Here is a 13,076-nt window from a genome sequence, read left to right as displayed (position 1 = left end):
CACTTCATGACAAATAGATGGGGAAACAGTGGAAACAGTGTCAGACTTTATTTTTTGGGGCTCCAAAATCACTGCAGATGGTGAGTACAGCCATGAAATTAAAAGATGGTTACTCATTGGAAGGAAAGTTATGACCAACCTAGAGAGCATATTCAAAAGCAGAGACATTACTTTGCCAACAAAGGTTCGTCTAGTCAAGGCTATGGTTTTTCCAGTAGTCATGTATGGATGTGAAAGTTGGACTGTGAAGAAAGCTGAGTGCCGAAGAATTGATGCTTTTGAAGTGTGGTGTTGGAGAAGACTCTTGAGAGTCCCTTGGACTACAAGGAAATCCAAGCAGTCCATTCTGAAGGAGATCAGCCCTGGATTTCTTTGGAGGCCATGATGCTGAAGCTGAAACTCCAGTACTTTGGCCACCTCATGCGAAGAGCTGACTCATTGGAAAAGACTCTGATGCCGGGAGGGATAGGGGACAGGAGGAAAAAGGGACGACAGAGGATGAGATGGCTGGATGGCATCACTGACCCGATGGACGTGAGTCTGAGTGAACTCCAGGGGTTGGTGATGGACAGGGAGGCCTGGTGTGCTGCGATTCATGGGGTCGCAAAGAGTTGGACAGGACTGAGCAACTGAACTGAACGAACTGAATCATCTTTTTGCGTTTTGTCTAGTCTTCTATTGTTAAAAGAGTTACTTCCTATGCTCATTGATTCCACTCATAGCCCGTCTGCTCCTTAGTATTTCAACTTTTCTTAATACTACATTCCTGAATTACCATCACAGAACACAAACTATAGGAACTTTTGCAAGAATCTTAATCTTAACATTTCTGAACTTGTTTCCTCATCTGAAAAAGTTACTGTGAAAGTAAATGAGAATGAAAGTATTCAGCACAGTAGCTGATAAAGAGTTGTTGCTGATAAAAATGTTAGTTTACTTTCCTTTTACTTTGGGTTGAATAAATAAAGCTGTAACCGCTTTTTTTTTTTTTTCCTCCTGCTGCTGGTTTTCATATTTTCCTGGGCTTACTTTTCCAGTTCTGTGCAGACCTTAATATAAAACTCACTATACACTCTGGCTTTCACCAAATTTCATGTGATATCAGATTTTTCATTATTTTCCTACTTTGACTATAGTTCTATAGCATATTATGTAGTAGATTGTAGAGCTTCCCTGGTGGCTCAGTGGTAAAGAATCCGCCTGCCAATACAGGAGACTCACATTTGATTCCGGGTCAGGATCCCTAGAGAAGGGAATGACAACGTAATTCAGTATTCTTGCTTGGGAAATTCCATGGACAGAGGAGCCTGGTGGAATATAGTATGGGGTTGCAAAAAGAGTTGGACACAATTTAGCAACTAAACAAGCAATAGTAGATTGTAATATTGTTCAGCAAATATCCACTGTTTCTCCCTGACCCTATTTCCTTTCAAACTGACTTGGTTTGACCATGTGACTTCCATGGATGGGAATGACAGGTTGCCTTTTTCTTGCAGAAGCCCATCACCCTCTTTCACTCTTATCATCCTCCATCAGAACATCATGATTAGACAGCAGTTACCTCTTCAGCCTGGGTCCCAGCATGAGACACAGTGCGGATCTGCACTAAAGCCTAGCTGATGCCAGGAACCCAGGTAGGCCCAGTAGGGCCACAGCCAACATTCAGAAGTGAGAAATAACTGTTCATTTTTCAGGCCACTGGGACTTTGGGATTATTTATTATCCCAGAAAAAAGTTGACTAATAAACCATAGGGAAAGGGTCATAACATGTAGCTCCTGGCGTTTCATTCACACAGGCCCCAGGACATGTACTCTGTGTCCTATTCCTGGATTCCACATCCCGTCTCCCCCAGTTGTCCCATAGAAACTCAGTCTTGCATCCCCTCATTGATCTCTTTTATTACGCATGATTATTTTTTCTTGCCAGTGAAACTTGGAAAAGACTTGTTACTTCCACAGTGTATATCCCTAGGAAAGACTGAAGGCACAAAGAGAAGGGGGTGACAGAGGATGAGATGGTTGGTTGGCATCATCAACTTAATGGGCATGAATTTGAGCAAACTCTGGGAGATAGTGGAGGACAGAGGAGCCTGGTGTGCGGCAGTCCATGGGGTCGCACAGAGTCGGACACGACTTAGTGACTGAACTACAATAGCAATGTGCTTATCCAACTAGGTGTGTGTTGCATGCTAAGTTGCTTCAGTCGTGTTTGACTCTGTGTAACCCTTGGACTGCAGCCTGCCAGGCTCCTCTGTCCATGGGATTCTCCAGGCTAGAGTACTGGAGTGGGTTGTCATGCCCTCCTCTTTCAAGGGATCATGTCAACCCAGGGATCAAACCTGTGTCTTTTACGTCTCCTGCATTGGCAGGCGGGTTCTTTACCCCTCGTGGTCCAGGCCTTTCTCCACAAGCAATTATTTTACCAGTTACAAGGAATTTCCACTATGTGTAACGTCAGATGAATGCTTTTATCTTGCAATCTTTTCTGAGATACAAGTGAATCTTACTCAGGTTTAGGTAATTACCATCTCGCTTTAAAATAAATACCGGACATTTCTTTTCTAAGGAGTTGTATTAATTTCTTATTGTTGCAGCAAATTACCACAAATACAGTGGCTTAAAACACCACAGATTTTTTTTTTTTGTCCTACAGTTCTGGAGGTCCGAAGTCCAGATGGATTTCACGAGGCTAAAAGCAAGGTAACAGAATGTACTCCTTCCTGGAGGTTTGAGCGGAGAATCTGTTCCCTTGTCTTTCTACCTTTCAGGTGCTGCCCACGTTTCTTGGTTCCTGACTGCCAGAAATCGAATTAATCTGTCCTCTGCTTATATCTCACATCTGACTCTCCTGCCTCCCTGTATGAACCTGTGTATTTGCTTTGGGTCCAATCTTGTGGAGAACTACTTTTTGATGATAGCCATTCTAACAGTTGTGAAGTGATATCTCATTTTGATCTGCATTTTCCTGATTCTTAATGATATAAAGCCTCTCCTCATGTACCTGATGGCCATTGATATGTTCTTTGAAAAACTGTCTATTCAGTTCCTGTGCCCATTTTTTACTCAGGTTGTTAGGTTTTTTACTGTTGAGTTGGATAAGTTCTTCATCTGTTAACTCATCAGATATATGATTTATAAATATATTGTCCCATTCATTTTGTCGATCATTTCTTTTGCTGTGCAGAAGATTTTTCGTTTGATGCATTCCCACTTGTTTATTGATTTGCATGAATATCTGAAATATGAAGACCACTGACTGATTATTTGTCACTGTATTGCATATATGCAGAGTATGCAGATACTTTTAATTTGTTTCAATGGATCTTATGTCAGTGATTCTTTGTAGTAATTGACTCTACCCCTAATAATATATTAATCCTTCACTGAACTATTGTTATTTGAATATTTTCTCTTATGATCATTGATATTTCCCCTGTATGCAAAGTTTTTACTTATAAAGTAATTCTAGTGTTTTAAAATCTAGACAATTTTACTCATAGCGGGGCTCATGTACATTTCTATTTTATTTATTACTACTTCAAAGATTAATAATTATGAACTTATTGCTTAGTCCCCATGACTGGGAAACATTTCCTTTATATAACCATTCTATTTATTTTTGTTTGTTTCTGATTCATAAATAATTATAAGGGAATAGGAATTTGGAAGGATTTTTTTCCTGAATAAAAATTTTAGGTGGTTTTAGGATATTTTATTTTGTACTTACTTCATTTTTAAGACACAGAAACTCTGTCTTTTGTTTATAATAAGATATATAATTTTAAAGGAAATCAACCCTGAATATTCATTGAAAGGACTGATGCTGAAGCTAAAGTTCCAACACTTTGGCCAGGTGATGCAAAGAGCCAACTCACTGGAAAAGACCTTGATGCTGGGAAAGACTGAAAGCAAAAGGAGAAGGCGGCAGGAGAGGATGAGATGGTTAAATAGCATGATCAACACGATGGACATGAATCTGAGCAAACACCAGGAGATAGTGAAGGACAGGGGAGCCTGGTGTGCTGCAGTCCATGGGTTCACAAAGAGTCCGACAAGACAATGACTGAAAACAACAATAAAGATAATTTTATAAAATCTGTTTTCTGTTGTCTATCTCTTCATAAAATTGTTTGCCATCTAGTGGACAATCTAAATACTGCTTAGTTTTGTAAGACAGGATTCTATGTAGAGTATCTAGAGAGAGAGAGAAGGAAATTAATCAGAGGTATTCTGTGGCAAAATCTCAATAAATGAAAAGATGTAATATGTTTATAGATGGAAAGACTCAACATAGTAAAAATGAAAGTTCTCTTGAAGTAGATGCAGGTTTAGTGCAATCTAAGCAATATCCAAGTGAGGGTTTTTTTTTGTTTTTTGTTTTTTTTTTTAATTTTTTTTAATTCTCTTTATTACTTTTAAAAAAAAATCACATGCTCCCCATCCTGAACCCTCCTCCCTCCCAACCTCCCCATACCATCCCCCTGGGCCTTCCCAGCGCACCAGCCCCAAGCATCCAGCATCGTGCACTGAACCTGGACTGGCATCTCGTTTCATACATGACATTTCACATGTTTCAATGACATTCTCCCAAATCTTCCCACCCTCTCCCACAGAGTCCATAAGACTGTTCTATACATCAGTGTCTCTTTTGCTGTCTCGTACACAGGGTTATCGTTACCATCTTTCTAAATTCCATATACATGCGTTAGTATACTGTATTTATGTTTTTCCTTCTGGCTTACTTCACTCTGTATAATAGTCTCCAGTTTCATCCACCTCATTAGAACTGATTCAAATGTATTCTTTTTAATGGCTGAGTAATACTCCATTGTGTATATGTACCACAGCTTTCTTATCCATTCATCTGCTGATGGGCATCTAGGTTGCTTCCATGTCCTGGCTATTATAAACAGTGCTGCGATGAACATTGGGGTACACGTGTCTCTTTCCCTTCTGGTTTCCTCAGTGTGTATGCCCAGCAGTGGGATTGCTGGATCATAAGGCACTTCTATTTCCAGTTTTTTAAGGAATCTCCACACTGTTCTCCATAGTGGCTGTACTAATTTGCATTCCCACCAACAGTGTAAGAGGGTTCCCTTTTCTCCACACCCTCTCCAGCATTTATTATTTGTAGACTTTTGGATCGCAGCCATTCTGACTGGTGTGAAATGGTACCTCATAGTGGTTTTGATTTGCATTTCTCTGATAAAGAGTGATGTTGAACATCTTTTCAAGTGTTTGTTAGCCATCTGTATGTCTTCTTTGGAGAAATGTCTATTTAAATCTTTGGCCCATTTTTTGATTGGGTCATTTATTTTTCTGGAGTTGAGCTGTAGGAGTTGCTTGTATATTTTTGAGATTAGTTGTTTGTCGGTTGCTTCATTTGCTATTATTTTCTCCCATTCTGAAGGCTGTCTTTTCACCTTGCTAATAGTTTCCTTTGATGTGCAGAAGCTTTTAAGTTTAATTAGGTCCCATTTGTTTATTTTTGCTTTTATTTCCAATATTCTGGGAGGTGGGTCATAGAGGATCCTGCTGTGATGTATGTCAGAGAGTGTTTTGCCTATGTTCTCCTCTAGGAGTTTTATAGTTTCTGGTCTTATGTTGAGATCTTTAATCCATTTTGAGTTTATTTTTGTATATGGTGTTAGAAAGTGTTCTAGTTTCATTCTTTTACAAGTGGTTGACCAGATTTCCCAGCACCACTTGTTAAAGAGATTGTCTTTAATCCACTGTATATTCTTGCCTCCTTTGTCAAAGATAAGGTGTCCATATGTGCGTGGATTTATCTCTGGGCTTTTGGACAAATTCTTAGAAAAGTACAACTTTATCTCTGGGCTTTTGGACAAATTCTTAGAAAAGTACAACTTTCCAAAACTCGACCAGGAAGAAATAGAAAACCTTAACAGACCCATCACAAGCATGGAAATTGAAACTGTAATCAAAAATCTTCCAGCAAACAAAAGCCCAGGTCCAGACGGCTTCACAGCTGAATTCTACCAAAAATTTAGAGAAGAGCTAACACCTATCCTGCTCAAACTCTTCCAGAAAATTGCAGAGGAAGGTAAACTTCCAAACTCATTCTATGAGGCCACCATCACCCTAATACCAAAACCTGACAAAGATGCCACAAAAAAAGAAAACTATAGGCCAATATCACTGATGAACATAGATGCAAAAATCCTAAACAAAATTCTAGCAATCAGAATCCAACAACACATTAAAAAGATCATACACCATGACCAAGTGGGCTTTATCCCAGGGATGCAAGGATTCTTCAATATCCGCAAATCAATCAATGTAATACACCACATTAACAAATTGAAAAACAAAAACCATATGATTATCTCAATAGATGCAGAGAAAGCCTTTGACAAAATTCAACACCCATTTATGATAAAAACTCTCCAGAAAGCAGGAATAGAAGGAACATACCTCAACATAATAAAAGCTATATATGACAAACCCACAGCAAACATTATCCTCAATGGTGAAAAATTGAAAGCTTTTCCTCTAAAGTCAGGAACAAAACAAGGGTGCCCACTTTCACCATTACTATTCAACATAGTTTTGGAAGTTTTGGCTACAGCAATCAGAGCAGAAAAAGAAATAAAAGGAATCCAAATTGGAAAAGAAGAAGTAAAACTTTCACTATTTGCAGATGACATGATCCTCTACATAGAAAACCCTAAAGACTCCACCAGAAAATTACTAGAACTAATCAATGATTATAGTAAAGTTGCAGGATATAAAATCAACACACAGAAATCCCTTGCATTCCTATACACTAATAATGAGAAAACAGAAAGAGAAATTAAGGAAACAATTCCATTCACCATTGCAACGAAGAGAATAAAATACTTAGGAATATATCTACCTAAAGAAACTAAAGACCTATATATAGAAAACTATAAAACACTGGTGAAAGAAATCAAAGAGGACACTAATAGATGGAGAAATATACCATGTTCATGGATTGGAAGAATCAATATAGTGAAAATGAGTATACTACCCAAAGCAATTTATAGATTCAATGCAATCCCTATCAGGCTACCAACAGTATTCTTCACAGAGCTAGAACAAATAATTTCACAATTTGTATGGAAATACAAAAAACCTCGAATAGCCAAAGAGATCTTGAGAAAGAAAAATGGAACTGGAGGAATCAACCTACCTGACTTCAGGCTCTACTACAAAGCCACAGTTATCAAGACAGTATGGTACTGGCACAAAGACAGAAATATAGATCAATGGAACAAAATAGAAAGCCCAAGTGAGGTTTTTTTATAGGTATAGACAAGATTCTAAAATTTATATGGAAAGGCAAAGGAAGTAGAATAGCTAAAACAATTTTTCCAGAAGAATAAAATGTGAAGAATCAGTCCACCTGATTTAAGGACTTTTTATATAGCTACAGTAATCAAGAATCTGTGGTACTGATGGAGAGAGAGAAATACAGAGCAATGGAAGAGAAGAGAGAACAGAAATATAGACCCACACGAATATGGTTGACTTTTGACAAAGTTGTAAAAGCAATGCAATGGATAACCTTTTAAAAAAATGGTACTGGAGCAACTGGACATCCATAGGCAAAAAAATAAATACTGCCTTAAGTTTCACACTTTATATGAAAATAAACTAAAAAATAGGTAATGGATTAAATATAAGATGTAAAGCATAAACATTTTAGGAGAAAAAAAAAAAGAGGAGAAAAACTTTGTTCTCTAGGACTAGATAGAATTCTTAGACCTGACACCAAAAGCATGGTATATAAAAGGAAAAATTGATAAATTAGACTTCGTAAAAGTTTCAAACTTTTGCTCTGTGTAAGACTCTTCTTTAATCTCTGTTTAGGACTAAAGTAAGCTACAATCTGGAGGAAAATATTTACAAACTTCATATCTGACAAAACACTATTGTATCTAGAATTTATATAGAACTCCTATATCTCTACAGTTTTTTTTTTAAGAAAAGCAATTCAGTCAGAAAAAGGATGAAATACATGAAAAAAAAAAAAAACTCACTAAAGAGGAGATACAGATGGGAAGTAAACACATGAAAATATTTTCAACATTGTTGCTGCTGCTGCTGCTAAGTCACTTCAGTCGTGTCCGACTCTGTGTGACCCCATAGACGGCAGCCCACCAGGCTCCCCCGTCCCTGGGATTCTCCAGGCAAGATCACTGGAGTGGGTTGCCATTTCCTTCTTCAATGCATGAAAGTGAAAAGTGTTAGGGAAATGCAAATTTAAACTACAATGAGATACCATTACACATGTATCCGAATGGCTAAAATAAAAAACAGTCAATGTCAAGCGCTGGTTAGGATACAGAGAAATTGGATCACTCATACATTGCTACTGGGAATGTAGAATGGAAGAGCCATTCTGGAAAATAACTTAGTTGTTTCCTTAAATACTAAACATGTAACTACTATACAAACCAGCAATAGCACTCCTGGGCATTTATCCCAGAGAAGTTGAAACTTATGTTCACACCAAAATCTGTACACAAATGTTCATACAGCTTTATTTGTGATAGCTCCAAACTGGGAACAACCTAGGTGTCCTTCAAGGGGTAGGGTGAATGGTTAAATAAATTGTGATACATCCATATCAAGGGATACTATTCAGTGGTAAAACAGAATGAACTGTTGACATATGTATATACTACAATCTGGGTGAATTTCCAGAGAATTATGCTGACTGAAAAAGCCAGTCCTCCAAGATTGCATACTGTATGATTCCATTTATATAACATTCTTTAAATGCAAACTTATACAAATAAAGAACAGGTTGCAAGAAGTTAAGGAGATACTGGGGGCATGTGAAGAAAGTGGGTGTGGATTTTTATAGTCACATTTTTATATGCTACATAAGGTATCTGTGATGATGAAAATGTTTTATACCTTGCTGATATCAATGTCTTGGTTATTAAAGTATAGTTTTGCATGTGGGAAACCAGAGTACAGGATAAATAAGACCTCTCTATTATTTTTTACAACTGCATTATTTTTTATGAATGATGATGATCTGCAAATTAAAAGTTTAATTAAAATATATACATATAAAAATAATTCCTAGGGCAAAATGCACTATTTTGAAGGTATGAGTACTTAAGGAATCATTGTTTATTTCTTAAGGAATCAAGATCTCTTCTTATCTCATATAAATTTGATTCACTGAAGTTTTTATGTCCTTGAAACCTCTAACTATTCTATACACTTGAAGAGTTGGGCTCTGTTCAGTATGTACAATATTCACATTTCTCCACAGACATATAATTGTTACTAACATAATATCCTTAGTCAGAATAGAATTCTGACAAAGATGTATTTATTTTTCTAAACAATAGGTGGCATATGAGTTTTGCAAATAAAACTGATGATTCATCCTCTTCTAGCAGGAAATGTAATTTTATCTTTCAAACTAATTTAAGTTTAATTTACACACAGGTACACCTCAGAGATATTGGGGATTCAGTTCCAGACCACCTCAACAAAGCAAATATTGCAATTAAGCAAATCACACAACTTAATTTCCCAGTATAGAAAAAATTAAATTTATACTTTACTCTATGAAGAGTACAATAGCATTATGTCTAAAAAAATGTATGTACCTTAATTTAAAAAATAATTTATTGCTAAAAAAAATGCTAACCATCATCTGAGCCTTCAGTACATCAAAGACCACTGATCACAGGTCACGATAATGAGTAAAATGATAATGAAAAAGCTTGAAATATTGTGAGAATTACCTAAATGTGATGCAGATACATGAAGTGAGCAAATGTTGTTGGAAAAATGGTTCCAATAGATTTGACAGAGGGTTGACATAAACCTTTCATTTAAAAAATGAATCATCTGCAAAGTATAAGAAAAGAGGTATCCCCCAAATATGCTAAAAAATCACTAATTATTAGAGAAATACAAATCAAAACTACAATGAGGTATCACCTCACACTGGTCAGAATCAGTATAGTTCAGTTGACTCTTTGCAACCCCATGGACTGCAGCATGCCAGGCTTTCCTGTCCATCACCAACTCCTGGAGCTTGTTCAAACCAATGTCCATTGAGTGCATGATGCCACCCAACCATCTTGTCCTCTGTTGTCCCCTTCTCCTCCTGCCTTCAATCTTTCCCAGTATCAGGGTCTTTTCCAATGAGTCAGCCTTTCACATCAGGTGGCAAAAATATTGGAGCTTCAGCATCAATATTTCCAATGAATATTCAGGACTGATTTCCTTTAGGATTGACTGGTTTGATCTCCTTGCTGTCCAGAGGACTCTCAAGAGTCTTCTCCAACACCACACTTCAAAAGCATCAATTCTTCTGTGCTCAGCTTTCTTTATGATCCACCTCTCATGTCCAAACATGACTACTGGAAAAAACATAACTGACTAGATGGAACTTTGTCAGCAAAGTAATGTCTCTGCTTTTTAATATGCTGTCTAGGTCATAACTTTTCTTTCAAGGAGCAAGTGTCTTTTAAATTCATGGCTGCAGTCACCATATGAAGTAATTTTGGAGACCAAGAAAAAGTCTGTCACTGTTTCCATTGTTTCTCCATCTATTTGCCATGAAGTGATGGGACCAGATGCCATGATCTTTGTTTTTTGAATGTTGAGTTTTAATCCAGCTTTTTCTCTCTCCTCTTTCACTTTCATCAAGAGGCTCTTTAGTTCTTCTTTGCTTTCTGTCATAAGGATGGTGTCATCTGCATATCTAAGGTTATTTATATTTCTCCTGGCAATCTTGATTGCAGCTTGTGCTTCATCCACTCCAGAATTTCACATGATGTAATCTGCATACAAGTTAAATAAACAGGGTGACAATATACAGCTTTGGTGTACTCCTTTCCCAGGTTGGAACCAGTTTGTTGTTCCATGTCCAGTTCTAACTGCTGCTTCTTGACCTGCATACAGATTTCTCAGGAGGCAGGTAAGGTGGTCTGGCATTCCCATCTCTTTAGGAATTTTCCACAGTTTGTTGTGATCCACACAGTCAAAGGCTTTAGTGTAGTCAGTGAAACAGATGTTTTTCTGGAATGCTCTTGCTGTTTCTATGATCTAAATAGTCGGAATGGCCATCATCAAAAATCTACAAACAATAAATACTGGATAGGGTATGAAGAAAAGGGAACCCTCCTATGCCTATTGGTTGGAATGCTAACTGGCACAGTCACTATGGAGAACATAGTGGAGGTTCCTTAAACAACTAAGAATAGAAGTACCATATTATCCAGCAATTCCATTTCTGAGCATATACCTGGAGAAAAGCATAATTAAAAAGGATACATGCACCCCAATATTCTTGCAGCACTATTTACAATGGCCAGGACATGAAAGCAATCTAAATGTCCACTGATAGATGATTGACTAAAGAAGATGTGGTACATATATACAGTGGAATATTATTCAGCCATAAAAAGAAGGAAATAATACCTTTTGCAGCAACATGAATGGATATGGAGATTATCATACTGAGTGAAGTAAGTCAGACAAAGGCAAATATCATATGGTATCACTTATATGTGGAATCCAATAAAAGGGTACAAATGACCTTCTCTATAAAGCAGAAATAGTTACAGATGTAGAAAATCACAAACATGGGGGTAAGCAGGTGGACGGAGGAAGGGATAAATTGAAACATTGGGATTGACATACACTATTATATATATAATTAATAACTAATAATGACCTACTGTATAGCACAGGGAATCTACTCAATACTCTGTAATGGTGTCTATGGGAAAAGAATCTTAAAAAAAGAGTGGATATATGAATATGCATAGCTGATTAACTTTGCTATACACTTGAAACTAACACTACATTGTAAATCAACTACACTCCAATAACATTTTTTTTTTAGATTGCTAAAAGCACAATAAAAAATGGGTATGCTAGTACATAGTTCTCCTCATAGCTTATAATACACTTAAAAATATCAGTTAACTGACTGAAAGAAGACACCTATTTTTTCCAAAATTAATTCTGGGAATTTTGCTACTTCTTTGGGGAAAAATATGAAAATAACCTCTAGACTTCATAATGCAATATTCTGTTCCTTTGAATATATTATAGTTTATACATTGTATGAGAATACTCTTTTTCTCTCAAAATCATACTGGAAGTTTTAACTAAAGTCTAGTAAATTCTAATGCATATCAAATGTTAACTTTTCTAATTGTAGTTAATATTATTCAGATATATAGAAAAATTTCAAGCAAGTATTCAATATATGAATAATACATCAATTTATTTTCTAATAAAATTTACATTATGAACTTTGACTACTTTGTTATATCGTAGGCAGCAAATGTTTTCTTCCCTTAGGAGTTGAAACTTACTTGGGGGCTATTTTAAGCCTGAGGAACCACTGGTAGGTGAGATTAATCATTTCCTACTGCTTTCAGGTGTTCAGTATTCGGCTACTTATACTCCAGTTAAAAAAAAAGCCTAGCGGCCTCTTTGTTATTTGTTAGCTATAAACTCACAGATGTATTGAGAGCTGTCAACTTTATTCTTTCCTAAGAACCCCAGCCTATATTGTTCTAAATATATTTGTATTTTATGTTGTCATTCTTTCATGGTACGTGCTTGCACGTGTTTTTTTAAGAAGGGTCCTGGCCTTCAGCATAACAGGATAAAAGCCTAAACCCTGACAATGAGAGGTAGAAGCGATCTGAGGTTTTCCACTGAGAGACTGGGTTTAAATGCATGTCCTTCCATTTTTGAGCTCTGAAACCAAGATTAGGTCTCTAAAGCTAAGCCTCAATTTCATCTACAACAAGATCTGTTGTAAGAATTAAAGTTAAGTAACATATACATAAGCTATTCTATAACAGGAGCCTTATTTTTTGATGTTCATTAGAAAATAAAAAATTTTTAAATGAATTCAACTTATAAACTCAAGCTATTTATAGAGGAGTATTAACTATAAATTTATAGTAATATGTAGCTAGCAGTTGTCAATTACAGGAAATTTAAAAAGAACGGCACAAAAAAGGTGGAAGAAAAAAAATTTTTTTCCCACTTTAGAAGTTAGTGCTCCAGGTAGAACATGTTCTGTATTGTC

The 13,076-nt window shown here is 36.6% G+C and overlaps 1 protein-coding gene across 6 annotated transcripts in view; it reads left to right on the top strand.

Moving 5' to 3' along the window:
- LSM8 (LSM8 homolog, U6 small nuclear RNA associated) overlaps positions 1 to 4,096 on the top strand; it is a 37,541-nt gene extending 33,445 nt beyond the window's left edge. For 2 of the 6 annotated variants that reach the window (XM_086395958.1, XM_086395963.1), the window contains exon 5: positions 2,770 to 4,096. In XM_086395958.1, the coding sequence (XP_086252084.1) occupies positions 2,770 to 2,815 (46 nt within the window). In that variant the 3' untranslated portion in view covers positions 2,816 to 4,096. Of the gene's footprint in view, positions 1 to 2,654 lie in introns of all 6 variants that reach the window. The other 4 variants (XM_086395962.1, XM_086395961.1, XM_086395960.1 and 1 more) reach the window with 4 other exon arrangements.
- The last annotated feature ends 8,980 nt before the right edge of the window (positions 4,097 to 13,076 follow it).

Source organism: Bos grunniens, chromosome 4 (assembly GCF_055505025.1).
Source record: "Bos grunniens cultivar Pamir isolate PY7600 chromosome 4, Bosgru_T2T1.0, whole genome shotgun sequence".
NCBI classification, from domain to species: Eukaryota; Metazoa; Chordata; class Mammalia; order Artiodactyla; family Bovidae; genus Bos; species Bos grunniens.
This window is presented reverse-complemented; position numbering and strand designations above follow the sequence as displayed.